The following is a 27,032-nucleotide window of genomic DNA, read 5'->3' on the forward strand; positions in this document are numbered from 1 at the left end:
GCGCAACCGCCATAAACTATACATGCATTGAAAGTTATGAAATGCACTTTCCGGGTAATTAATTTTCTTTTTCACTTTATCTAATCGAAAGACGAGCAAGGCCCAAGAACCTTGAGCGACCATGCAATGTCTCTCTGATCGAATTTATCGGGTATCGAATTTTAATGAAAAGGGCTCCCTTCTGGATAATGTAATTCACAAGGCGTTTATCCTCAAAACCGTATGAAGCTTTTTTGATATTCCGATTGGTTGCTCAGAGAGTTCAATTTTAAAAAACGGGAATTGCTCACACGGTATTTCAGCTTGGTATCTTGGGAGTCCTCGGGCAAAATTTCAAGACAATCCATTGAATTTCATACCCTATCACTTATTATGCGTACATTACCAAGAACTAACGATTTGCAGCGGTTTCAGTGTGTTAACTCACTAACAATTTATCTGTCTTTGGTTTAGGTTTCAAAAACAACAACCCGGCGATAACTATTCCGATCTGGTGTATATCAAGCCCTATTGCCGTATTAGCCCCTACCTTGTGGGTATTGCGCTCGGCTATCTGATCTTCATTGAAATGACCGCACCCCACAAAAGTCCACTGGTACGTAAACAAACGTCTACAGTTAAGTTGGAAAAAACACTTCTTTCCTAACAATATGTTAAGGTAAACTTCGCTGACATTCACATCAAACAACGACCAAACAAAGAGAAGTGCCAATTTGGCATTATTGTCCTTTCACTTAGCCAATCAAAGTGCTAGTTATATCGGCGACAAGCACTAGTCATATGATAACGAGAACGAGAACGATAATAATAATTATGATAAGTTTTTGACTTTCTCTGAACAGAGCAACCAACGAAACTCTGCAGGCGTAAACACTGCTTAAGCTCTGCTCCGTACCTGGGGTTCAGAGACTAAGCGTCTTCTGGAAGATTCGGGTGGTCCCAATGACTTCGGAGGCCTGCAGACACCACACTTAGCCAACCACCAGTAGCACAATTACCGTAGACACCTCGATTTCCTTTTCGAGAGGAGTATAGTTGACGATTTTCTCGTCCTCTTCAGTCACCACGTTTTTATCCCAAGGCACCGAGAAACCCCTGGGCCGCTCGATCCACCACGATAAAGTCTGGAAGATTTTGTTCTATCTTCTGTGTGGTCTCGACGCTCCTATCCCACCAGATCTCCATATTGCCATCCTCTGACACCCCCATCTCCTCATCCGGAACCTTCTTATTCCACACATCAGCACACCATACTTCCAACAAAGCTCCAAGTACACCCTCAACCCCATCGGATCATGCCTCTTCCGATATTCCCTCTTCGCCAAACCAGTACAACCACTCGCCAAATGCCCAACCGACTTCTTCTCCTCCTGCTTCACACAATCACACACTGATCAATTCCCTTACACCTCCTTTCTCTTCATGTACAACCTCACTAAACTCTCCTTCTCGTAGAACGCCCCAAACATCATCATCAACGTTTCCTCGTCTTCGCATGCATCACCCTCAGTTCCCCATCACGCCAATGTAAAATCCCTGTCACCCTAATCAAATTTCTACAGTACAAATTCAACCTCATCACCAGGTTCACCGTCCTCAAATATACCCCTGCTTGACCTTCTCGTTCATCTCCTTCTGCATAATATCCATACCTTCCACCAAGTACGTATATCCATTCTCGTCAACCTCACACATCACCTGACCATGCGAACATAAAATTCATATCTTCGCGCCACCGTGTTAGCTTCCTTATAGACGATACTTCTTGATTTTAAGACATTCAGCCACTCCCCTTTCATATTAAGTCTAGTTGTAGGATTTTCAATGAGTATTTCGATAGGTGTCAGGTTTAACACGGAATAGCTTTTATAGTCTAGTTACAACATTTTTATAGCGGCCTTCTTGCGCTTTTATGCAGTTGAAATTGTAGCTAGAAGGTTTATAGATTTATCAATGGTTGGTTATGTGTTACAGGCGCTTAAAAATGCCACTGTGATTTAAAAAAATCACTCCGTTTATTTCTCACTGGCATTTTTTTTAACTTTGATTTTTACCCAAAGGCAATTTACTTTGAGTGTAACTTGGATTTCACGCCGGTCTGCCATTACTCACGTTCAAAACTGACCGAGTGGACCTCAGAGGGTGTAATCTAGGGAAAGTGACGTCATTTACTCACTAGCTAAAAATTTCAGCATGTCAGTGCAGTTTATTATATATGCAAAGCACGAGTTTCTATTAAGGCTGAGGAGCCAAATTTTGCCCTAAATCTCAAACGGGACTTCCGGTTATCAGTCCACCAACTATTGGAAGTATACACTTGATCTCATAAAGTAGTATTTGAACCGGCTTAACTTAAGGCATTTCAATACAAGGTGCTAACTTTATTTTCAGGGAACTCAGGAAACACGTGCTCGATTATTTAAAGATCCAACTCGCAGTAAAATTACACAAGGAGTGGTTGCTAAGGATACCACACTCCCCCACTAAGTGTAACATCAATAAAACAGAATATCAAGACTGATAAACAGTTAAGTTCAGTCTGCAATGTCTTCAACCACTAGTAACTAAGAACAAAGTCAATCAAATGTTGAGGACGGCGTCGAATTCGGACTGGGTAACCCCTCTCACTTGGCTAACATCCGGGCCTTTGGGGATATCTGTAACCACGGGCACAGCGGGTGTCTTAGTTTCTTGATCGTTTGCGTCATTTTCGTCAGTGTGAATAATCGTCTTGGCCCTATCAGATTCAGGTAAGGGGGTTTCTGGCGGTTCTGCAGGAGCTTCAGTCAACATTTGGGGGTCGCTTTCTCTCCGGATCAGATTGTCTTGATGTCGTCTCCACTTCCGACCGTCTTCTAGTTCAACCTCAAATGAAATGGGCTCGTTTGACTGTTGCACTATACCAAGCATCCACTTTGGATCTTGACTGAAGCTTCTAGCATACACCTCGTCTCCTTCCTTTACGATGCGCTTCACATCCAAGTCATGCTTCTCTTTCTGAACACACTAGCGGGCACGCACTTTTCTGCCCACTTCAGGATATACTAAGTCCAATCTTGACCTCGGTTTCCTTCCCAACAAGAGTTCACCAGACGGAACTGTTTGAGGGGTGATACGGAATCGACTCAAAACTCTGTGCTCCAGGCTTATATTCAATAGTATATTTGTATGCAGCGAGAGTCAACGCCCAACGTTGAATTCTAGCCACAGCCATGGTAGGAATGGGTTTCTTCTCATTGAACAATGATTCTAAGGGCTTGTGGTCCGTCATCAAAGTGAAGGGTCGACCAAAGAGGTATCGATGGAATTTCTTAACTCCAAACACTATGGATAGAGCCTCCCTCTCCAAATTTGTGTAGTTTCTCTCAGTCTGTGTCAGTGTTAGAGAAGCAAAACAAATAGGATGTTCAGAACCATCCTCCATCTTGTTTGAGAGCACTGCTCCCAAACCGTTTTTGAGATGCATCTCAGGCTAATGTCAGTTCCTTTTGGTCGTCGAAATGTATCAATAGTTTCGATGACTTCTGGACAACTTTGATTCTTCAAACGCTTGTTCTTCTTTTCGGCCCCAATTCCAACGGATGTTCTTCTGCAGCAACCGATCAAGTGCAAAGGAGCGAGTAGACTCGACAGATTAGGAAGGAACTTCTGGTAATAGTTAATCAACCCCAGATAGGATTTCAGTTTCGACACGTTGGTTGGAGAGGGTGCATTGGTGATTGCCTCAACTTTATCATCCATGGGCTGTATTCCTTCCTTGCTAACCTTGTGACCCAGATACGTCACTTGAGGCTGCATAAACACACACTTCTCTTAAAACGCAATCCAGCTTCTGCAAAACGCTTCAGAACTTCTTCTAAGTTGCTTAAATGGTCACCTGTTTTAACTAGTACAGTTGGTTGTAACGTTTGGACTTGTTAGATTTCGTAATTAATGTAATTAATGTTCTATGTATGAAGTTCGCATGTATGTGTATGTTAAAATAAAGTGAAATTAACAAATGCCTCGTGAGTCCACAACATTTTCACCACTGTGGTGACGAATATCGTTTTCGATAAGAATACAGACAACGCTGAACCATTTTCGATTTGTTTTTTACCACAATATTTAACACCAAAGAAAGTGTTTATTTCAGGGCGTTACCAAAATCATGACACGAAGAAAGAGCAACCGTTGTCTATAACTTTCTCGCAATATGATTGGTTTATTTTCCAAAATGAGCGTTCCCGATTGGCTATTGCATTGCGTGACAAATTGACTCGAGCATGACGCGAGCAGCGTTGTCTAGACTCTTATCGACAACGGCAATTTTGCCAATCAGGGACCGGTTGCTCGAAGCCTGGTTTAGTGCTAACCGTTGGTTAAGTGGTATCAAAACCTATAGGTTTGTATGGGATTTAGCGCTGGTTAGTGTAAACCGCAAACCGCTGGTTAGCGCAAACCGTGCCTCCAGCAACCCGGGCCAGATTGCGAGATTACAAACAATTGCAAAAAAGAAAAAACGAGTTTAATAGCCTGAAAGCCCGAAACTCCCGTGCTACATATTAATTCAGTCGCATACACAAGCATTGCATTCATCATGATGTCACTTTCGCTTCGATCCAGCTCTCTCAAGATTTTAAAGTTAGTAATGGCGGATTATTAAATACGAAAATTCCAGTTAAAATAAACGGGTGTGTTTTTGAAATCAAAGCTTAAAACTTGTGTCACGTGGTCGTAGTAGCACCTTAAAGTGCTGTATTAGGATTAAGAGGTATTTTTAAGTTTTAAAATGCGTTATTAATAATGATGATCTTACCACTGCCACTGACACTGCTACTTCTCATAATGATGATGATGATGATAATAATAATGATAATCTTAGACAATACATGACCTCGAACAGAATTGTTGAATTAATAAACGATGCAATATTTATCTAAATATTTTCTCACTGTAATCAGAATGAATGATGATATCGGTCAGTCCATCTATTTCAGAATAAGGTACCAAGACAGACAGTGACGGTGATTGGCTGGTGTTTGGCCACTATTCTTGGACTCACCATTGTGTATGGCATTTACGGTGCTACCAAACATGGAGGCAAACCGTTCAATAAAACTGAGAACATTTTGTATGGTACCTTCAGTCGCTTTACATGGGGTTTGTCTCTTGCTTGGGTCATTTATGCCTGCAACAAGGGATATGGAAGTAAGTTTAAAATAAAGTAAAATGAAATGTTTCATTAACAGGATTTTCAAGTTGGCGAAGGAAGTTAGGCCCGGTTCAGGCGCGTACTTCACATGAGCCGAATCGAATTCGAATTTAGACCGACCCAAATTAATTAATCCGGGCTGAATTGATGCAGACGCCGAACTTCATTGCGCCGAAATTAATTCACAGAAGCATACTATGACTGAACAAAATGCATTTGATTTGGCTCATGGGAAGTAGGGCGTCTGGATCAAAGCCGCTCCACAGCCGTAATACGCGGCTAAGGCAGGCAGGAAAAATTGCTTGGCCGATCCGGATTAGACCGGTCGTTCTGAATTCATTCAGGCCCGGGCCAAACGTCGGACTTCGCATGAGACGAACTAAATGCTGGTTTGGGTCAATCCAAATTAATTTGGGTCGACCTAAATTTAAAATGTTGGGTCAAACGTCCAACTTAACGTCGAACCAAATGCAAAAGCGAATCTCTCAGTCAGCGGGATTCCAGCAAAATGGCGCAAATTAATACTCGAAAGAAGTGTTTACATGCTTTGTAGTTCTAGAAAACGACGTTCCATACTGCCGAAAATGCTGATCTTGTGACAAATTCGGTGGAATGCTCATTCCTCAGTGACAACCCCGCTATTCCTATCACGAAAAAAATTCAACTAATGTTCGTTGGATTTTTGGAAATCATGAGGCACACGCATTTCGTGTTTACGAAAACACACAATACAGGTCTTCGCCGTCATTTACCGGCGTTGAATTCAACCTTGCTCGCTAACTCGTGATGTTTATAATAGACTGGCAAAAAAAAAACACACACACATTCTGACAACCCATGCTCTGTAAAAAATATTTTGATGTCGAGGCCAAAATATACATTATCATACAAAGTTATAATTTATGAATTATGTTCCACTCACGAAAAGTCGGAAGTTTGCCCCAGACTCGATCTTTACACGTTCTATCCGTCTGAGGCGGACGGATAGAACGTGTGAGTCGATCCAAATACAGTTCGTCGAACTTAATTGAGTCAAACATGGAAAATTCGACGGTTGACCTGGGCCTCAGACGTCGTACTTCACGTGAACTTAATTCGATGAAGTAGATTCGGCTCATGTGAAGTACAGCGTCTGAACCGGGCCTTACACTCCTATTGGGTATAAAGATGTCAAGAGTTTGATTTCCATTTCCTCGACAAGGCGATTTAAGATCTCAGACACTATAGTCCAAAATTCTAATATGGAACCTGCGCAGAGGCGACATCAATAATCGGGTGAAACGTGTCCTTCGTAAGTGGCACTAGGAGTCTTTGTATTAGCATTAAAGCAATGTTCCCTCGATTTGTACGATTTGTACGATTTGTAAGAGGAAAGCACTAGATAACATCGACCTAAACTTGGTGAGCCATCGATATGTCAGCGGAGTCTTGACAGATGATCCCTTCGTTTTCGCTCGCTCCTCGCTCTCTCGCTTCTAATCGATCACGGCGAGGATTATTTCAGTCATAGAACGGTCAGTAGACCTTTCCGGTTTATATTACTAACAAGCTGTTCAATACGTAATGGATTTTAGCAGTATTTTATTACGGAATATTTTCAGTCTTTCAACTTGCAGCTAACAAATTTCCGGCGCTCTTCCCACTGTCGGAATGGATCCTGTAACGGGTATAAAGAAACTTATATGGCTCACCAGGTTTAGGTCGATGTTATCTAGTGCTTTCCGGTTGAAGATTAGGGAGTTTAAGAAGCTAATCATACCAGGTAGCCTCGTTCAAAGGTGTTTGTTATGAGTTTGGGCTATGCTAATGAGGATAGTTTTTCTAATTAGTATAAGGACAGAAGACTTATAATTAATATAGCGATACTCACCGTTACGTCACATATTGTCATTAATGTGCCAACCAGGCCCCGTTTGTTGAAACGTTGGATAGCGCTATCCATCGGGTAAATCACTATGCAGTGGATAAGTATTAGGCAAACCAATTGCATTATCCACTGGATAGACGTTTATCCAGAGGATGGCACTATCCAACGTTTCAACAACTGTGGCCAGAGATCTATTGGCTGTCGAAACAAAGAATTCTGTGTTCTGTCGTTGGCAAAATTTAAAGAACAGAAGGATTATTTATATACAGTGAAGTCTCACGTTGGCCGCCATTTCTGAATGTAGGCTAAATTACGACCGGGTTTACCGGACCTGCGAAATGGCTACATTCATTACCAAAGCAGCGCCTATGCGTCATTCCATGTGATATTTGTGTTTCAGGCCTTGTAAACAAGATCCTATCCGCGTCTTATTGGATTCCACTGAGCCGCCTGACGTACAGCGCGTATTTGGTACACCCGATAGTCCTGGGCGTTTACTTTGGGTCCTTTCGAAACACTGCAGAATACACTGACATGTTCTTTGTAAGTATTTATTGTACATGTACAGGCACCCCCATCACTGTCTAGCATTTATCAGTGTTTATCTTTTTTCGTGGAGGTTACGAGGACCCAATTGTGAAATTGTAAAGTCTCTCTCTGCTACCACTCTTGCCCTTTTGATAGTTTCGCGGCTTTGTAAGTGGACCTTAGAGTATTTTATTACATGGGTATACTAAGGGAACTCGTTTTACTCATTCTTTGGTTTGCTTTCTTCTGCAGGCATTTTACTTCGTGGCAGTGGTGGTGATGTCGTATGCTTCTGCTTATGTGCTGGCTGTTTGCGTTGAGTTTCCATTCATGCAGTTGGAGAGTGTGTTGTTTTTCAAAAAGAAATGAGCCTGCAAGCCTACCGTACGTCTCCGCGTTTGAACCCTTTTCTCTCGTGTTAGTTCTCAGCTGTAATGTAGTCATCAGTGTAGTTTTCAGTATTGAAAAATTACGTCACCTTAGTGATTTTAGGAGGTAATACTTCATAGTAAAACTAGACAGCTTTTAATAGGCTCTATTTCTGCCACTTTCTCGAGTCCGGTCTTCGTTCCGAGCGCCGGCTCCCGAAACAGCGGCTTGTAGTCGAGCCTACACGTTTAATCTCGTGTCAAATCTTAGATGTTTTACACTTTTAAAGTAGTTATGTAGTTATTCCAAATGTTTTTTTTTAACTGAAAAAAAAGCAGCATTCCCTTTACATACACTTTAACAGTGGTATCCAGACCACGACCACTGATTCATACGTTGAATCACCGCCGGAAAAAAAATTGTTTTCTTAATTGGTCACTATTACATAAAGTCGAAACTTCGTGTTGTTTACTGCAAACGCTCTATAAAGTATTTCTCTGTCGTGGAACTAGGAGAGAGGCCAGGGGAGGGAGATTTTGTCAAGTTGTTGGAGCGAGAGCTTAAATAAATTCATTGACCCTGCTTAGTTGCCCTCGAAATTTAAAGTAGGTTGATGTCATGAATTCAGTTTGCTCAGAGGCAAAATCCTGAGAAGGTTCAGTATTGTGCGCGCACATATAAATTAAAGCGATTCATTATTACACAATGTAGTTTGAACACCATGAAGAGAAATCTCGATTTGCCAGAACTGGATGCGCATGGAACAAATGGTAATGATAACGTTGATACCAGGAAGGTGGTCGCCATTTATGAATAGGGACTTTACGATCTACGACGGCGACGTTGATGAAAACGTCACCTCAAAATATAACTTTGCACTATCGTAAGTTTCTCGCCGTTAGGTCATCTCGTTCGCGTCGTACAATGTGGGTGAAGTGTCCTAGAAATAAATTGGCACGAGTGGTTTGGGAGTAAAAATAGACAATGAAAGATTCACATTTAAATGCTCGCGTTATCGTCAAAACCAGAAATTTGGTGATTTCAGGTCGTTGTTAAGCAGAGAACCGCACGAATTTGTGCTAAAATGCGTGCCACGCGTGCAGCACAATTACTTTTTCTCTTTTAACCAATGATATTGCTGTTTCGAGGCGTTCTCGTTGACGACCGCGTCGTAAATCGTAAAGTCCCTAATGTGGTCTGTGGCACGTGACACGTTGACCCGCCTTGTGTTTCGTTGCCGCTCTAAATGGTTGATCAACCAACGGTTCTTTCTAGCAGAACAGAAACCAGTAGACCTAAGCAATAGATTGTGGTTTAAATACGAAGTCATGTATAACTTTTCAAAATAAGAAAAATGCAAACTTAACGATTTTATATATTTTTGATTACACTCATTGTATTTTTAATTACACTCATTGTATTTTTAATTACACTCGCTTAACTCGCTGATTTACACGGCCGTTTGAAAGGAAGCCCTGGGACTGATCATCTGGGCTTCCTTTTAATTATGGTAAAACGTATTTTATCATACACTGTAGTTGATTAAAGGCTTGTCCGACTAATGTGTGAAAACATTCATCTTTGTTTTATGTTGAGAGTAGTAAGCACTTGGCAAATTTGATTTTAAAACCTTGTTTATCTTCACGAAGTTCTTACATCAGGCCACTTTACTTGTTGGCGGCTATGTTTATGCCCAGACCAGTCCTCTTGGAATTGAGCTCAATTCTTCTATACACCTTTTTTGTAGTCGAGTGTAGCGCAGGATTTCCTTTAAAAAGCCCAACTTTACGACTTGTGCTTTTCATCAATTCCTCTGTAAAATTGTAAAATATGATGCTTACGGTCAGTCTTCCCATGTTTCTTCTCACATAGGGGTGTTTTTCTCGATATTGTTTTTAAGATTCGAAATAAATATGACAGACCAAGTGACCACATTACAGTAGTTTATCTTTTCTCCTGCCCTCACCATTTCGCAAACGAAACACAAGTTCTTTTTTTGCAAATAATTTTCTTTTTGATACTGGCATAGGGAGTTTACGGGAGGTGCTAATTTCGTAATAACTCCAAGTCGTTCGGAATGGAAAGTGTGTATGAACATTTCAGGAATAAAATTGGCATGAACGGTGTGGTTGTTCGGGAAAAAAGTTTGAAATGTTTTGTCAGGTTCTCACGCCCTGTACACAACCTCAAATTTGGTCAATTCACGTTGTTAGGGAACTTACGCAACAGGATGGCTGGAAGACTCAGGACGGCAGAATGACGAAAAAATGTCGCGTAAGACCGGGAATACACAGTCTCGCGAGAGATTTTTTCGCCATTCTGCCGTCCTGAGTCTTCCAGCCGTCCTGTTGCGTAAGCTCCCTAAAGCGGCCTTCACACGGCAAACCTACGTTTGCGAACTCGTGTTGGCAACTCAAGTTGGTGTGTGTGAAAGACACAACAACAGTTGTCAAACATGTTGGCAAACTATTGGCGAGAATAGAGACAAGTTCTATTTGTCGCCAACAGTTTGCCAACGTGTTTGCCGACTGTTTTTGTGCCGTTCATACACACCAACTTGAGTTTGCAAACTCAAGTTTGCCGTGTGAAGGCCGCTTTAGTTGTCAGAACGAGGACGGCGGAGAAATGTACCCAAATGCAAAACGCACGTGCAGGGCGTGCTGAGTCATTGTTTTTGTTCATTAAGCCAATTCACAATTCATACAAAACTTGCGGAAGAAAATCAAGGACTTTTCCAGACTTTTCAAGGACCACATTCATGGGTGATCTTTCTTATACCGGACTAAAATGGCGGAGGAAAAAAGAACCATTGTTATTCCGATTAGGCCTTGCTAATTAAGTAGGTATTGTTATGTTCATTTTGTTCTTTTGTTTTATGGACATTAATTATTTCGGATCCGGTATATGAAAAACTTGTTTTCTTTTCAAATCAAGAGACAATGACATGAAGTAAAAATAATTACAATTGTTCTGCACGGGCGCATCTTGAAGAAACAACACTTGAACCAAACCATAGTTCATAGAGGGGCATACACCTTTATCACACGGCGGCCATTTTGGAGTCCGTGGGGAATAAAAGCTTCGTCTTTGCATTGTCTTTGCCCGTCTAGCTTCACGCTGAATGAGAGGTTTGATGGGAAAATCTTTTGTTTGGACATTGAGTGATATGGGTCTATGGTTATGAAACCTGTATGTTTTTGCTCTCTTTTTTGGCCTTGACCGTGCACAAAACACAATAGTTGTTTACTCCCTACTGAGGAAGTAACCAATAGAAACGTGGTGGTTACTTAATTTATGCATAGTTTATGAGCGCAAAACAAAAGATTGTGCACGGTCGTGGAGTTTCCAACCTAAATCTTGGCATCTTAGTTTGCTCCTTCGATGTCTGCCGAGCTTCAAAACCAGTCCCCTCAATTAACTATGACCAAACAAGATGAAAATGTAGCCTTCCCTTCTGCTGTTTTACTTTTCGTCTTTTTATTAACATTTCGGCGCACGTTCGCCTATTCTTGCGTAGCCTCCCTTGCAGACTTTCGTAGGGCTTCGTCAGGCGTTCCTCCCCCACTAACGTCTGCCGAAACGAAAAAGCACTTCCGTTCAACGGCTCTTTGCCTACAATTTGAAATATACATGTATACACCAATCAGCATCGACTAATTGTGTTGTACATAGCCAATCACATGCTGCGGAAGAATGTCATACAAAACAAGAGTTTATCCAAAACTGGAAAACGGCTTCTGATTGGTCCGTAATCCACGAACGGAAGGGTTTTTCGTTTCACCAGCCGTTAATGGGGTAGGAACGCGTGACGAAGCCGTAGGAATGTCTGCGTGGGAGGCTAATCCTTGCGTCGTTCCTATTCATGCGTCTGACAAGACTTTCGAAATCACTAGAGAGGGGTTAGGGTAATGCTATATCTAACCCTTGAGAAGGCACGGTTCCAAGGGTACGTCAAATAAGGGACAATGAACTATCCTAAAAACACGAATGCAACCGAATGCTCAACAGCAAACACACTAAAATGAATAATACAAAAAAACTCCCCACATATTGCTGGGCTTTCCAACTTTTGTATAACCCAAACGATGCATTGAAACTGAAGATATTTTATTCAAAGAGCATTCACAAACTTTCAAGGACCACTGAGGAAAATTAAAGGACTCCTTAAGGATTTCCCCTTTCTTATCAATTTTCAAGGACTTTTAATATAAGCAATCTTAATACACCATCAAGTCCCCAGAAGTGTTGACGGTTTTATTGTCGTGCCGCACAAAGCCCAGCAGCTCGACAAAGTCGATTGCCTTCTTTTACAAGCCAGTCTTGCTTCTGCAGCTGTATAATACATCTTGTATTGCATGTTTGAATTGATGTAAAAAGATAAGTACTTTTGGTAGTTTACCCCTTCTAGGCTGGAGGGCTTATCTGAACAGCAAAGCGGACCTAAGACGGTGATCGACATCACCCACTTTTCACACAAATGGGGTGGACAACGGCCCACCTTTCTCAAAAGGGTCAGTACGCAGCTTTTACAACGGCTCTCGGGATTGGTTCAGAAAACAATGGATCGAAACAAAAAACCAATCACCGATTGACCCTAACCCTAAAAACAATAGAGCTGCATCCTAAAAAGGATCCAATGAAATTATAGAGGTTGTAAACAGCTGCGTCCTATCTCTCTCAAAAGGTGGTTTCCACGTTACATCATCGCCGTCGTAAATTTCCCGTTCGTAAACGGTCGTTGCCATTTCTCAGAACGGTCGTTGCCATTTGAAACAGTCGATGCCATTTATAACGGTCGACTACACACTTCACTTCAAAGAAAATTAAAAGAAGCAAACTAAAAAAAATATGAACAAAAATCAAGAAAAAAAGGAAAAAAAAAACATTTATAAAAGAAAAACTGGAGGAAAAAAAGAGTCCGAAAATTTCAAGACTCGAACTCGGTTTCTTAGCCCTCACCCTAAACAGAACCCTAACCCGAACCCTAACTCATATGACCAGCGAGACAACTCCCAGTAACCGCAACCTTTTGAGTTCTTAAACCTAATGAGTGTAATTCAGAGCTAAAAAATGGCTTCGACCGTTTCAAATGGCAACGACCGTTTACGAAAGGGAAATAAGCATCGCCGCCATGATGGAGAACGAAAACAAAAGATCTCAAATTAGATCCTTTTGTTCGTCCACCAGCAGTTGTCCAGTGCTGCATTGTTATCTGTGTCCTTAGGGATTGGTTGCAAACCATGTTTACAGAGGGAGGCCACGCAGAAAAAATAAGAAAACAATTTTATTGTGCAATAAAATGACAGGAAAATATGTACCCTAGAAATAGCGTTAGAAGAAGATATTGACTCTTTTGCGTAGTTATATTTTTTTCAATCATATACTGACTCTGTTACTGTTCCATTTGTTTTGAAATCGGTGAGTGGAAAACATAAAAATATTGGAAATCAATGTAGAGATATAAATGCGCACTCCATCTTTGTACTGAAATTCGATTCTGAGGCGTCCGCGTATTTTCGATAAAAGGCTGCAAGTCCCCCAAAAGTCATGGCACAGCAGTAGCTCTTGTGTTGAGCCGCTGCGTTGTGAAAACACGTGATCTGATTGGCTGTTTGTTAACATCTTGGGTCGTTTTCGAGTAATATGAAATTCGCATTCATGTTGGGTGAATCATGTATGGGTCATTAAAAATTACAATTTATATCGCGACTGATAAGATCATGAAACGTGAAGAGATTCAACCTTGTACAAACTACGAACACAGAAACTGGGACTAAACTACAGACACTTAATAAGTGACGTATTCTAAAAAAAAAAAGGGAAACGGTTTTAATAAGCAGTGCCTACTCATGGTATGATTACATGCACGGCACACGTTTGGGTCAGTATCGAAGATCGTTGCATGCATTACGTCTTGTTTCTGAAGAACAAAACGCTCTCTAACTGCATCATGGGTAACTCGACACAAACAGCCAGCACAAACGCTGCAGCGTAGGACATCACAACTGCCGACACAAAGTAGAATGCCTGTAGAAGAAAACAAATGCATTGCTCTAAAATACTTGTTATACCATGTACTATCTTAATGAAAACTGTATTCTTTCTCGTTATCAATCCGGATTTCGTTCTCCACACTCTTCGGTTACTGCGTTACTCTAAGCTACAGATAGTTGGGCCATGAATATCGATCGCGGTTTCGTCACAATGGCGTTGTTTTTCTTGATTTAACAAGGCTTCCGACACCTTCGATCACAATATTCTATTAACAAAATTGCAATTCTATGGAATACGCGGTTTCTGTCACAAATGGTTTGCATCATATTTAAGCAATCGCACTCAAACTTGTCTAATGATTTCCTTCATGCCTCCTCCAAAATTGGTAAAATGTGGTGTCCTCCCAGGGGTATTTTTCACAACCTAGAATGTATGCAGATGACACCAGCCTCACCTTCGCTAGCGTAGATTTAAAACATATTGACGACTGTCTTAACTATAATTTCAAGAGGGTGTTGACATAGCCATCCGTCATTATAACCCATCCATTAATTTTCGGGCGATTTTATTGGCAAATTTACGTCACAGGACAGTTATCACGCAATAACCCCTCGTTTGCGTAGCTGTAGCGATCATTGCCGGTAAAAGGAAACAAAGCCGGTGGAAAAAAGACAGCAGAAGAGTTTTCATTTTGCATGGAAGAAAAACAAACTCGTTTTCTGGAGACTAGAGATGGTGACATTAAAAAGTTGGGCGCAAACGCTGTTCCGGAGAGAACAAGAAAGTCACCAAAACATGCTGTTAAACGTCTTTGAAGGTATAAATAGTTATGAGCACACTTAAGAGATTTGATCCTCGCTATACGCGAACTTAAACTGAGTCATTTTATAGAGTAGAAAATTTTTTTTATAGAGTAGAGAATTTAATACACTGTGTTTACTAAAACATAAACCGACCGTTCGAAGGAGGGAAAAATTCCAGCTGCACTTGAAAACAATGTCATCCAGACTTTGCACATTCAGCTGTTTTTCAAGGTTGAATGAAATTTCTTTTTCAGTTTAAGCAAAAAAGCGCCTTGTTTTCGAGTTTGCGACTCGCGATGACAATTAAAATGAGTTGATTTTTTTTCTTCTGAGACCGACACGCTTTCTTTCGAGTCAAATTTTGAACAGTGCATAAAAAAAATGCGAAGCACCGCCATCACATTCAACACGGACATTATCAGCCGACATACCAGTCGCCAGAAGGGCTTTATTTACTAAATAAAATGACCTTCAATTTAACAAAAACTGAGTTAATGTTGGTTATCAACATTTCCTGAAATTCCTTCTTTCAGTATAAATGACCATCCAGTAAGGCAGGTGTCATCTACGAAATCTCTTGGTGTGCACATCGACCAAAATATGAACTGGAGATGTCATATACAGAACATTTGCAAAAAGATTGCTTAGAACTGGAGTGACCGAAATTAAGCGAATACAACATCTTATACCCTTTAATATATTAATTAATGTATAGAGTATTTTCATTCACGTGATTAGTAACCTTGCTTTGCCTTGCCGAAACAACACAAAAAGTTTGCATAATAATAGAGCTCAATTCCAGGAGGATTAGTTTTGGGTACACCAATAATGGCCACCGTGACGTCACGTGATATAAAAGCCCGGTTCAACCGTATTTTAATTATGTACTGTAGTACTGTCTGGGGAAACTGTGACAGTGGTCTCTCTGAAAATCTCCAGAAGCTCCAAAATCGTGTAGCCCGTGTTTTAATGAGTGCCAATTATGACTCAAATATAGATGAATTGTTCCGGGCACTGGGTTGGCGTAAAGTCAAATATCAAAGATTGGAATCAGCTGCTGTTGTGATGTATAAATCTTAACGTGGGATGACCCCTGAGTATCCGAGTTCTAGATTTGTGTCTCGGAACGACCTAACAACATACCATTAAGGAATACTGAAACTAATTTGGCTCTTCCGCAGTCCCGCACCAATTATTTGAAGAAGAGTTTCTCTTACAGCGGAGCGAGGTTGTAGAACGGCCTATCAAGTGACCTTCGTGCAGCAACATCTTTACACGATTTTAAACTTAACCTATGTTACCACAGTTTTGGATGTGTTTTAACACGGAACCCTTGTAAAGCAGCTTTTAGTACGTAGTTAAGAGTATTTTAGGTTGGTCAGTTTAGTTAGGAATAATTATTTCATCTTTTATCATTTTGTTATCTTTGCTGAAGGATTTACATTGTATAAATAAAGCTACCATTACCATTACCAAGCCCAGGGGCTCAACAATAAATGCCTTAGAGGTAATACAGGACAGACAAAACAGAGCTCATTGATCGATTATTAAACACGTGCCACGGACGGAAATCCGGCTGAACTGAACGTTTCGCATGCTACATGTGGGACCGTGGTCTCTCCCAGTTTATCAAAACTAATCGCCTGTAAATATGGTAGTGCGGAGATAAGTTAAATATGAAAACAGCTCACTACACCAAGACCAAAATAAAACGATAAGTCTTTACGATAACTTTTTTCAGAATAATTTAATATGATTTTTAACATTTATTTACTTTCTAAAGATGTGGCTTAGTGAATACGCCTTATTCCAAAATGGCCGCCATTTTAGTATTCTATTGTTTGATTACAAATTGACCCTTTTGGCCTCGCTTTCAAATGTAAAATTTTAAAAAAAATTAACCTTGAACGAGGCCAAAAGGGCCCAATTTGCAATCAAACAGAAGAATACTAAAATGGCGGCCATTTTGGAATAAGGTGTATAAAAGAGAAATCTTCAAGGGCAATTGAAAATCATCTCTCTTTATCATTCAAACTTCCGAAAGTGTACTTTGCCACCTTACTTCAGAATGTTGTTGTTAAAACGTCTAGAGAATGTCTGTGACACAATTGATATATACTTGACCAATCTGTGTTCAGCTATTGTTTTGTCCTATAATGATAAATAGCTTTAGCATGAATGAGAAGTTACCAATAGCATGTCAGTATACTCCACAGTGTGTTGAAATGAGCCAAAGTAAGCTCCAAGGACCATTGGATGCAGCAAATACGCGCTGTACGTCAAACGGCTCAATGGAATCCAATACGACGCAGATAGGAACTTGTTTACAAGACCTGCAACACAACCATCACACGGATTGACAATGTAGGTGCTATTTGTTAAAGACCAATACTATTTAAATGACGATTGTTAAAAATATGTTTAAGAGAAATCTCAAGATTCAAACCGGGAAAATTACAGGAGAAGCCGACGCAAGTTAAGTCCTTTAAAGGGGCTAGGTCACGCCATTTTAGGCAATTTCAGCACTGATCGAATGGTCATAGAATTAACTAAAATATCAAAATAACTGTTCAAAACTATAGAAGAACTCTAACAAAACACAGGGTAGCCAAGAAGGGACATGGATGGACAAAACTGGAGAGGATTGAAATGGATTGAATTTGGATAAATTTGAAAAACGTCGGCCCACCTTTTTTCAAGTTTTTATCAGTCTATATCAAAATGTCATTTACACAGCTGGAAAATCATTCTCAGTTGTTATGTGGCCGAGATTTTGCAAGTGTAAGACTCTTCTTCTGCCAATTTGACGTTTAGAGCTCATAATTAACAAAGTTAAACAAAATTATCTAAAATAGCGTGACCTAGCCTCTTTAAGTAATTTGATTCATGATAAACCACAATCCAGGACAAAATTATGGGACAATCAAGTCAATAGTGCACGACTGGTTTCATGGGCTCCTACGATCTCGGACAAAACTGTAAGACAGTGACACAAATTCACCTTCATTTCTACACACCCTTACTTACTCTCCCCTACCTACTTCCCTCCCCCCTCAGTCAATGTTGATGAGTATTGTTATATGTTCTACAGCAAATTTCCGACCACGATAAATCAACATTGAGTTTGTGGGGAGGGGAGGGGAAAGGGTGGGTTTTAAGCGGAACATTTGGATAAGTTGTTGGAGTACCAAAAATGTCGCTTTGTCTCAACAGGTTTTGTCCGAGATTGTAGTCTGCCCTCTTTCTTTGCAAGGTTGACTGGAATCCGGGAAACACTCAGAAATGCTGCAGTTTGTTTCAACAATGCTTGGAGCCGGAGGTGGAGGAGCCATTATGAAGGCAATTTTTATAAAATATAAGGTTGAAGCGATTTTTGCGCTCATTGTTATAAGGTGTCCCAAGAATTTCTGTCCAGGGTCCGCTTGTTCAAAGCCCATTAACGTAATCCAGGATTAGCGTGAACGTTGGTTTCATTTTTTCAAATTTTAGGTGAAAGTTTCTTTTGCTTATTTTTCTTTTTCAAAGATTGATTTCCTCTAATGTAAAATTTTGCCAAATATCACCGTTGAACAACATTTTGGAGTACAGAAATAAACTCCTTGGTTAATCGTTAATAACCACACCCGGGATTGTAATTGCTTGGCAATGGTCGAGAGGTCAACCGGGTAGGACTATAAACTTTTCATTTGTCCTCTTGGCCCTTGGCAAGCAACTGGTTTCTCATCGATCCTACGGCCGCATTACCCCGTTAACATCAATAATTGCATTATGATCTGATTCAGTTATTCACTTACTTCCATATCCTTTGTTGCAAGCGTAAATGACCCATGCAAGCGCCACACCCCATGTAAAGCGACTAAAGGTGCCGTAAGTAATGTTCTCAGCTTTATTAAATGGCGTGCCTCCTTTCTTGGTAGAATTGTAAATACCATACACAACAGTCACACCCAGGGCAGTCGCCACAATCCAGCCAATCAGGCAAACTATCTGTCTTGGTATTTTTCTCTGATGTCAAAAGAAAAAAAAAACATGGAGTATACACCATTGAATCGATTTGGGTTTTTATTCGGGCCTAGGTTTTAAAGATGCAGATGCTTGGATTCTGCTCTCTGGATGAAGGTCATAACATTTCTCATCAAAGGGCAGTTACGAACTTGATGTTATTTTGATACGGACAAAGTACAATCTACATGAGAGCTTAAAGCCTGAAAAGAAATTAACGCTGGAACGGGCAAGCCCTGGATTTGTGTTATCGCTTAACTATGATGATCGTCTGCTCTCGTGTATTTCAATTTCCTCAGTTCAAATATATGAACATTTCCGTGATATGTCCTGTCATTCAAAATACAATCTCTTGTCATCGCTTCGCAACTTAGTTGAGGGTATGGCGTCCTGCATGCATTTACACCGCTTATATATTCCGGCAACAGCTAACCCCTTGACTCTACGCCATTTCTGCGATTTTTGTTTCTTTTACGAACACTGGCGAATATGAAAATACCATGAAACCCGGATAGTTCCCACTGGAAACGAAAAAATAACAAATAGAAGTGAAAAAAGAAAAATTGAAAACACTTAAATAATTATAGAGATACTGCTTGTTTGCCTTGGTTTCAAAGAATTGTGTTTATTGCCAGCATATTGTTTTCTAGACTGAGCTCCTTATTTTGTACAAGACAGCACGTTCCAGGCTCTCGGTGAAAAGAGACCTGTGGAAAAATCAGCGCAAGAATAAAGCGAAAAGTGGGGAGCGATTGGCCACCGTCTCCCGTGGTTTCCGCGTCAGTGTTTTAAGATTTCGCCCTTTTCTGCCATATGACAGCCTCGAGTATAAAGCAAGAAAACCATGCGGTATTGTTAAATTTATTCAAAAGCAATCTCAAGGCTATTACCCGAACATTCTTAAAATACTACACTGCTAAGAACAAGCAGATAGCAATAATTGTGGTTGGTAGGTTTTCCTGTGATATAAATTTGCTTGAGAACAGCCTTTTGTCTACTTACCAATGGGCTTAGACGAGGTGCTGATTTTTCAACGTGGATTAGATATCCAAGAACCATCCCCACAAGATAAGGTGAGATGCGACAATATGGCTTGATGTACACCATGTTCATGAAATTACCTGCCGTTTTTTGAGCTTGTTCTTTATTTCCCCTGAAAACAAATCATCAGTCAAATTATGAGTTTCTGAGGAATAAGGAGCATCAACAGGGATAGTGCAATTAGTAGAATTTGACCTCTGATTTCATAACCTTGAATAATTGGGGATATTGTCTTGAAATTATGAACATGGGGTCTGTCCCGGGTGTCTGTCCCTTTCTTCTCCGCGTGCTTTGGCTAGCTGTAAGGATATGGCCTACGGTCTGTTTTGCTCTCTTCTCGATCCGGTCAGTGTAAAACGCAGACTGCAGACCGGGGATAAAATGCAGACGGCAAACAGCAGACCAGGGGTAAAATGCAGACTGAGGGTAAAATTAAATATTAATAATGAAAAACGTGTGATGAGGATAAAATAATGAGTGTTTGAAACACAATCCTGTTTTACATCTGTCAATAACTCACTAGGAAATTTATGTGAAAAGGTTGCTGCACCTTTTGGGAACTTTGCCGCTGAGAGTCCTAGGAAAATGCGATCGTTGAAATCATCTGTGCGTTTTTTTGCGCTTCCAGATGAATTGAAATGTTCAAAGTTATTTCGCACACCGGTGCATCGAGCGACATCGATCGAAAAACCAACAATTATTACTCGGAATACCTGAAAGGTATCAGAGTTATAATCCCGGTTGTCTTTTGCGCTAAGCGTTGCTAAGCCAAAATTATTTTCACCGGAAAGCGAAATTTCTCTCTGAATACAAAAGCAAAAAAAAAAGTTTTTGTGGAAAGTCTGGATAAAATTCCGACGTTTAGAAGTACACGAAAAAGTAAGAAATGTTTCTGTGATGAGCCTGCGTCTGTCTGATCACCAGCTACTACACTCATACCCAACAAGCGGGAATGGAATAATTGTTAACTAGACCTCTTTAGCTTGTACGTTTTGTTTTCCCATTTCAGACCACGTGATGTTCTCAAGTGAATTTTCCTTTTGTTTTTTCATAAGTTATGCGTACATATTCACGTGCATAGGACGACATTTGAAAGAAAATTTTCCCTAGAGTAACAGCATGTGGTCTGAAATGGGAAAACAAAATGTACAAGCTAAAGAGGTCTATTGTAGCCATGCGTGTCAAAGTAAATTGAGCTAAAACAGCCGTGGTGTCGAGTGTCATTGGAGGGGATTTCTGCGCGCGCGAGGAATCAAACAGCTTCAATTCTTAACGAGTTCGATGAAAATCCCGATTTATAACATGCGGTGGGGCAACCAAAACGATGGGAGCTGTCTTGAAGTTTCAGTATGAAAGTACGAACGGGTACGTACACTCTTTATTTTATCCTTATGACTCGTTTTTTAATATTAATATTTATTTTACTCTAATTTTTACTCTGCATTTTACCAGGGCGTACCTAATCGATATTTTCGATACTCGATTGAAATCGATCGTAATCGACACTAATTAATCGATTAATATCAGAAATCGATAGAAATCGATCACTCGCGTCTTTGTGACTATCGATTTTGATCGATTTCTGTAATTAGCTATCGGTTTGATCGATTTGTTCGACAAATATCGAAAAGTAAATGGACGAAGAAAAGTCGCTACCATTGGAGAAAGTAACATCATCTTTATCAACAAAGCGCATTCGAAGGTAAGCTTGAAGGTAAGTGTTATGCAGTGTTATGATAAGATCAGATCGCGTGTAAATTACTTTTCGATTTCCACCGATGTGACAAAAAAATTGTGATTATCGATTTCAATCGATTAAATTGACTAATCAATCGACAAATATCGAGTATTATCGATTAATCGATTACATTTTCGATGATCGATTTCGGTCGATTAGGTACGCCCTGATTTTACACCTGGTCTGCAGTCTGCAGTCTGCAGTCTGCGTTTTACACTGACCGCTTCTCAATCTCAGAAAACTGCCTGTGTCAATCCTTATTCGGTATACGGATGCTAAAACACGAGCATGTGTTGAAAGGTATTTACTTACCCACCAATCATCGAGAGTAGCAATACATCGATGTCGTAATGATCTATTATTACGGCTGTGACAACAAACGAAACTGCCAGAAGTCCACCTGCACTGATAGCCAGTCCTTTCCACTTGAATCTAGTATTCAAGCGAAACAAATTAAGACGAAACAACACAAAGAGTGAATTCAAGTTTTTCTCTACCAATAAGGGGGAATGATAACATGACAGAATGCATATGATAGTCACTGCAACAAATACAGCAAAACAAAAATGAGACACTGTGTATAATGAGCTTTTGAGTCCCTTAATTAATTAAGGAGGTTTTGTCTTGGAAAGCCTTTCGTATTTTACAAAACGGGAGGCTTGTAAGAGTCAACTGAAGACGTCATTGAAGAGTTGTGACTTCCGATAATAATAACTAATAATAACACGGTTTTCGTTTGAGGCCGGACGTTTCGCCGGTCGTTTGTACTTTGGTGCCAATATTTAAAGTGGTACTATGATCAAAAAATCATTTCCTTTTTTTCTTCAGATTTTGAAAGCGTGTTCGCTTAACACCTAAATGGGAAAATGTTGAGCTTTGAGTTTTATCCAAAGGCTGTTTATTTTGAGTGTAAGTTTTGGATTTTGGATTGGACCTCAGAGGGTTGGATCTAGAGAAAATGACGTCATTTACTCACTAGCTTAAAATTTCAGCGTGTAAACGCAATTTATTATATATGCAAAACACGGGTTGAAAAGTCTGAAAGCCCGAAACTCCCGTGCTGCATATTAATTAGGCCGCGTACACACGCATTGCATTCTTAAACTAGTGAGTGTTTGACGTCATTTTCTCCTCGACCCAGCTCTCTCAAGATTTTAAAGTTAGTAATGGCGGACCAATAAATAAGAAAATTCCAGCTAAAATAAACAGGTGTTTTTTTAAAATCAGAACTTAAAACTTGGGTGAGTTAGTGTTTAGTTAACATAGTTTTGAAATCCAAAGGAGAAACAAAATTTTATTTTGGTCGTAGTACCACTTTAAGGGGTTTGTTTTTGTTTTGCTAACTGGGGACAGCGTGTAGAATTCAAATCAAATCAGCACACATATCAAATCATATGCTGATCATAGGTTGGTTTCTGAGGAGACGGAAAACCGAAGCACCCAAAGTAAAACCTCTCGAAGCAGAGTAGAGAACCCGACAAACTCAACCCCCCGCATATGACGCAGCGTCTGGCAATCGAACCAAGGCCACATTGGTGACAGGCGAGTGCACTCACCAATACGTCATCCCTGCTCCTCCCTGGTTGTAAAATAGGGAACTTAAGCAAAGACGACGGCGACGGCACCGAGAGCGTCATCTCAAAATATAAATTCGCGTCATTGTAATCACTTTGTAAACATGTCAACCCTTCTTATATGACAAGGGTGTGGTAGTTCCTCAAAAATGACATTGGTCGGAACGGCGCTTAATTTAGGGGAGAAAATGAAACTTTAGCGTCAAGTGCTGACGTTCTCCTTAAAACCTAAAATTTTACTATTTCACGTCGTTGTTTTGCTGACGACGGCAAAGAAATGGACAAAAGTGAAAAACGCACGTGCAGGGCGTGCAAAGCTATTGTTTTTGCCTACTAAATATGCACATTTGTGACGTTATCGTTGCTGTCGCCGTTGTCGTTGCTTAAGTTCCCTAATGTCAATTACACAACGGCATTGCCTATTTGAAGTGTTTAGGAAGAGTCTTTAAAGGGAGGGGAGAACAAATCAATTCAAGCCTATGTGAGTAGAGGTCGGGAGGACCAAACGCAATTTGACAATCACGCTTAGCCAAGGACAACTGGATTTAAACCATTTCTTCCCCAATGTAGCTCCTTACCTGTAAATGAGGAAAAGCAGTGCTGGGCTTATGACATAAAACTGCATATCATTAGCGAGATACCACGACCAGTCAAGACACTGTAAAATATCATCGAAACAAAAAGATACTATTCTGTTTACTTGCTCATTAATGATGTAACGCACAATGCGCCTTCTCTATATCTTAAATTATGATTTACACGCTCCAGTTTTACTGAGTAACACGCGATTGCAATTTCTTTTGTTAAATATCTCACAAAATTATTGACGTTGTTGGATCGCTTATAGGCCTTTAGGTTCCTCTGTCTGTCTAAAAGGCGAACACTAAGCGGAGGGGAGAGGAGTGTGTCAGCTTTAGGCGGTTCACAGCAAAAAGCTTTGTGCTTGCGGCAAATGACTAAAGACAAACAAGGGCGGCTGGATGTCATAAAGAACCTGGCAACCAATCGCGATGTGTACCAAACTTGGATCCACAGATTCCCCTGATTCTTGACAAACGCAAATTTGATGCTTGGCATTTGCCATTTGCACCTGCGACCAAGCCAGTTCGGACATCAATCGCTGTTATCATGGTTCTCAGGCTTGCATAAGAAAAAACACTCAAGGAGATGAATGGATAGACAAGACGGGGAAAACATGGGACACGGATTACAGTAAAATACTCTTGAATAATGTCGGCCCTATGTTGTTCAAGTTTTCGACAACTCGCCCGCTATGGTCAGAATCATTGCAACGAAAAATAAGAATATAGTAGTTCCACTTTCGAGTTCAAAACCCTAGAACAACTAAAGATAATGTCCTTAAACCGTGACACCGAGTTAGTCAAGTGAAAGATTTTGCTACGAACTCCTAGTAATGCAATTCCAACTAATTACGTTCTTCCCGCTTTATATCCATTGTTATTATAAACTAAACATCTGCACACGTCTGTCTAAATCCAAGTTTGATTAAAGCACTACACAAAGGTTCCTTTAAAATCTCACCTCGTTCTGTAAGGATGTCGGATAAAAGTTATTGATATACAGCAGATTTGTCCACCAGTACTTTTCACACAAGGTACTATTCTGATTGGGAAACCATAACGGACCCTCACCAAGGAATGCGTACAAATTGGCGAAAAATAAAATCACAAACATGTAGCTTGGAGTCAACCTACGCAGGGGTAAAGGTCATAAATAAGTCACTTTGCTGCAGAAAAACGTACAAAGAAAACAAAGAAGTCGCTTAAAACAAGAACAACAAATAGAGATTCTCTATTTCCAAAAATAGACTTTGTTTGCCCCCCAAATTTTGCATAAAGTATTATTTTCAAATGCTCTTGGGGACACTGCATACTCCCGAGAGCATTTGACAACAATAGTTGATACAAACTTTCGGAGATGGAAGGGGAGGGGGGCAAACAAAATGTATTATGGGGCATTTGAAAACTGAAGAAACGATGATTCGAAGTAATAAACATAAAGATGTAACCACGCCGAACACACCAAAGCGTTTGCCACGAATAGGCGAGGGTCGAATTGTGGCGCAACAAATGAACAGAGTCGAGGTTCAGGGGAAATAATTAGCATTTTGTTGTGTCGAAAACAAAGGAAAATGCAAATTATTCCCTGAACCTCGACACTGTTCCTGTGTTGCTACACAATTCGAAACTCCCCTATTCAATTAGTTTTTGTCTGAACAGACATTTTCCTCAGAAATCTGCTATTTTGAAAAGGAAGACGGACATTGCAATAAACTTCGTTTCTTTTCTGCGTATTGAAATTTCTTATTTCTATATATTCACGGAAGTGGCTTATAATTAATTTGATTGTCTTGAACTAGAAATAAAAAACCCTTGAACGTATAAGATAAATCTATATTGACCCAGTTCGGAGTTTCAAAAAACACGTGCGCGTGCCAGGATAAAAACAAGCACGTTTTTTATGGCAATTGTTGCAGAAATTTGCATTCAAACTCTTTTGTATTTTTAATAATTTTTATGCTTGATTACATCCCGACGTGAAACTCCGAAGTGGCTTATTTCTTTTGTTCATTAAAAAGAGTGCATGCAGACATACTCATACTTGCATGAATTCTTTTTAATGAACAAAACAAAGGACCAAACCTCCTGAGTATTATCACATGATCTGTCTTGGGAAAACAAAATGTACAAGCGAAAAAGGTCTATTTAGCGCGGATCACTTGCACAATCAAGTGTTAACTGTCAGATTGTTTCATGAGACGAACACAAAATACAAAAACTGATTTTTGCACTGACAGGCTTCCTCCACCCTCCCCTTTTCTCCTTCCTTTACACTTTTTGTCGCAATTAAAAAATTCAAGGCAATTAAAAATTATTATTAAATTTTCAACCTGCGTTGATGCATTTCTCGTGCTCTGAATGGTTCACTTAATCTCCGTTATCAGCTCATATACCTTACTTTGACCTTATAATGGCAAATGATTGCGCTGAGCGTTGCTAAGCTTAAGTATTTCTCTCTCAATAAAGCAGAAAAAGAACGTCTTCGTGGAAAGTTTGGATCAATTCCGACGTTTAGAAGTACGCGAAAAGGTAAGAAATGTTTTTATGATGAGCCTGCGTCTGTCTGACCACCAGGTATTACACAACATCACATCTTCATCAAGTTTTTTTCGATTTTGTTTGGAGTTTCCCGCGTATTTCGCTTATATTTCGTATTTCCAAACTTTTCGAGTTTAAGGAATTTAACAAAACAATTATTCCATTCACGCTTGTTGGATACGAGACTTGTTATAGACAACTCGGCGCTACGCACCTCGTTGGCTATTAACCATCTCACATCCAACGCGCGCTCATGGAATAATTGTTAATTACATCATTAATTGCCTATTATGTTGTTGTATCAAATTTGCTACTGCTCACATGTAACACACTAAATAGTTTAAAGGCAAAAATCATACGAAAATATTAACTTAAAAAAGTATGCATGGTGACAAGTGAGTCTTCGAAGTGAGTCTTGGTGCTCAACTATTGTAAGGGAAATGAGTTTGATTTGCATAACAATTTCGCAACTCATTTCCATTTGAATGGTTGTGCGCCAGAACTCGCTTTGAAACTGAGGCATGCAGCAACTCGGAAATGGGCTATCAATCAAATACCTCCAAAATCGATGAAAGTAGAATTTAAATAAAGGAAGTTGCCCATCATCCTTTTCCATGCGACGGAAGGCAATGTACGCAACAAGCAAACCACTACAAACAAGAAAAGTCACTTGAAGCAATATTAGGCTAGAAAAATTTAAATAAAGCTCTGAGGTTTCTATGCTATATCACTGAATTGCCCAAGATCTCCTTGCCTACATGAACATGAACCCAATTTGCAAATTAAGAACCAATTCAAAGCCT

General features: G+C 40.1%; 2 protein-coding genes across 2 annotated transcripts in view; one reads left to right on the forward strand and one right to left on the reverse strand.

The window, feature by feature from the left end:
- LOC137997664 (nose resistant to fluoxetine protein 6-like) overlaps positions 1-9,520 on the forward strand; it is a 36,847-nt gene extending 27,327 nt beyond the window's left edge. Inside the window, exons 12-15 of the mRNA XM_068843783.1 lie at positions 454-595; positions 4,980-5,190; positions 7,462-7,604; positions 7,842-9,520. Coding sequence (XP_068699884.1) covers positions 454-595; positions 4,980-5,190; positions 7,462-7,604; positions 7,842-7,958 — 613 coding nt within the window. The 3' untranslated portion in view covers positions 7,959-9,520. The remainder of the gene's footprint in view (positions 1-453; positions 596-4,979; positions 5,191-7,461; positions 7,605-7,841) is intronic.
- Positions 9,521-13,229: 3,709 nt separating this feature from the next.
- Positions 13,230-27,032, reverse strand: part of LOC137997668 (nose resistant to fluoxetine protein 6-like) — a 37,250-nt gene continuing 23,447 nt past the window's right edge. Inside the window, exons 8-15 of the mRNA XM_068843797.1 lie at positions 26,787-26,879; positions 24,653-24,821; positions 23,689-23,768; positions 21,849-21,968; positions 19,760-19,910; positions 18,550-18,760; positions 16,946-17,088; positions 13,230-13,985 (exon numbers count right to left, since the gene is read on the reverse strand). Of these exons, the coding sequence (XP_068699898.1) occupies positions 13,866-13,985; positions 16,946-17,088; positions 18,550-18,760; positions 19,760-19,910; positions 21,849-21,968; positions 23,689-23,768; positions 24,653-24,821; positions 26,787-26,879 (1,087 nt within the window). The 3' untranslated portion in view covers positions 13,230-13,865. The remainder of the gene's footprint in view (positions 13,986-16,945; positions 17,089-18,549; positions 18,761-19,759; positions 19,911-21,848; positions 21,969-23,688; positions 23,769-24,652; positions 24,822-26,786; positions 26,880-27,032) is intronic.

This window comes from Montipora foliosa, chromosome 1 (genome assembly GCF_036669935.1).
Source record: "Montipora foliosa isolate CH-2021 chromosome 1, ASM3666993v2, whole genome shotgun sequence".
Taxonomy (NCBI): Eukaryota; Metazoa; Cnidaria; class Anthozoa; order Scleractinia; family Acroporidae; genus Montipora; species Montipora foliosa.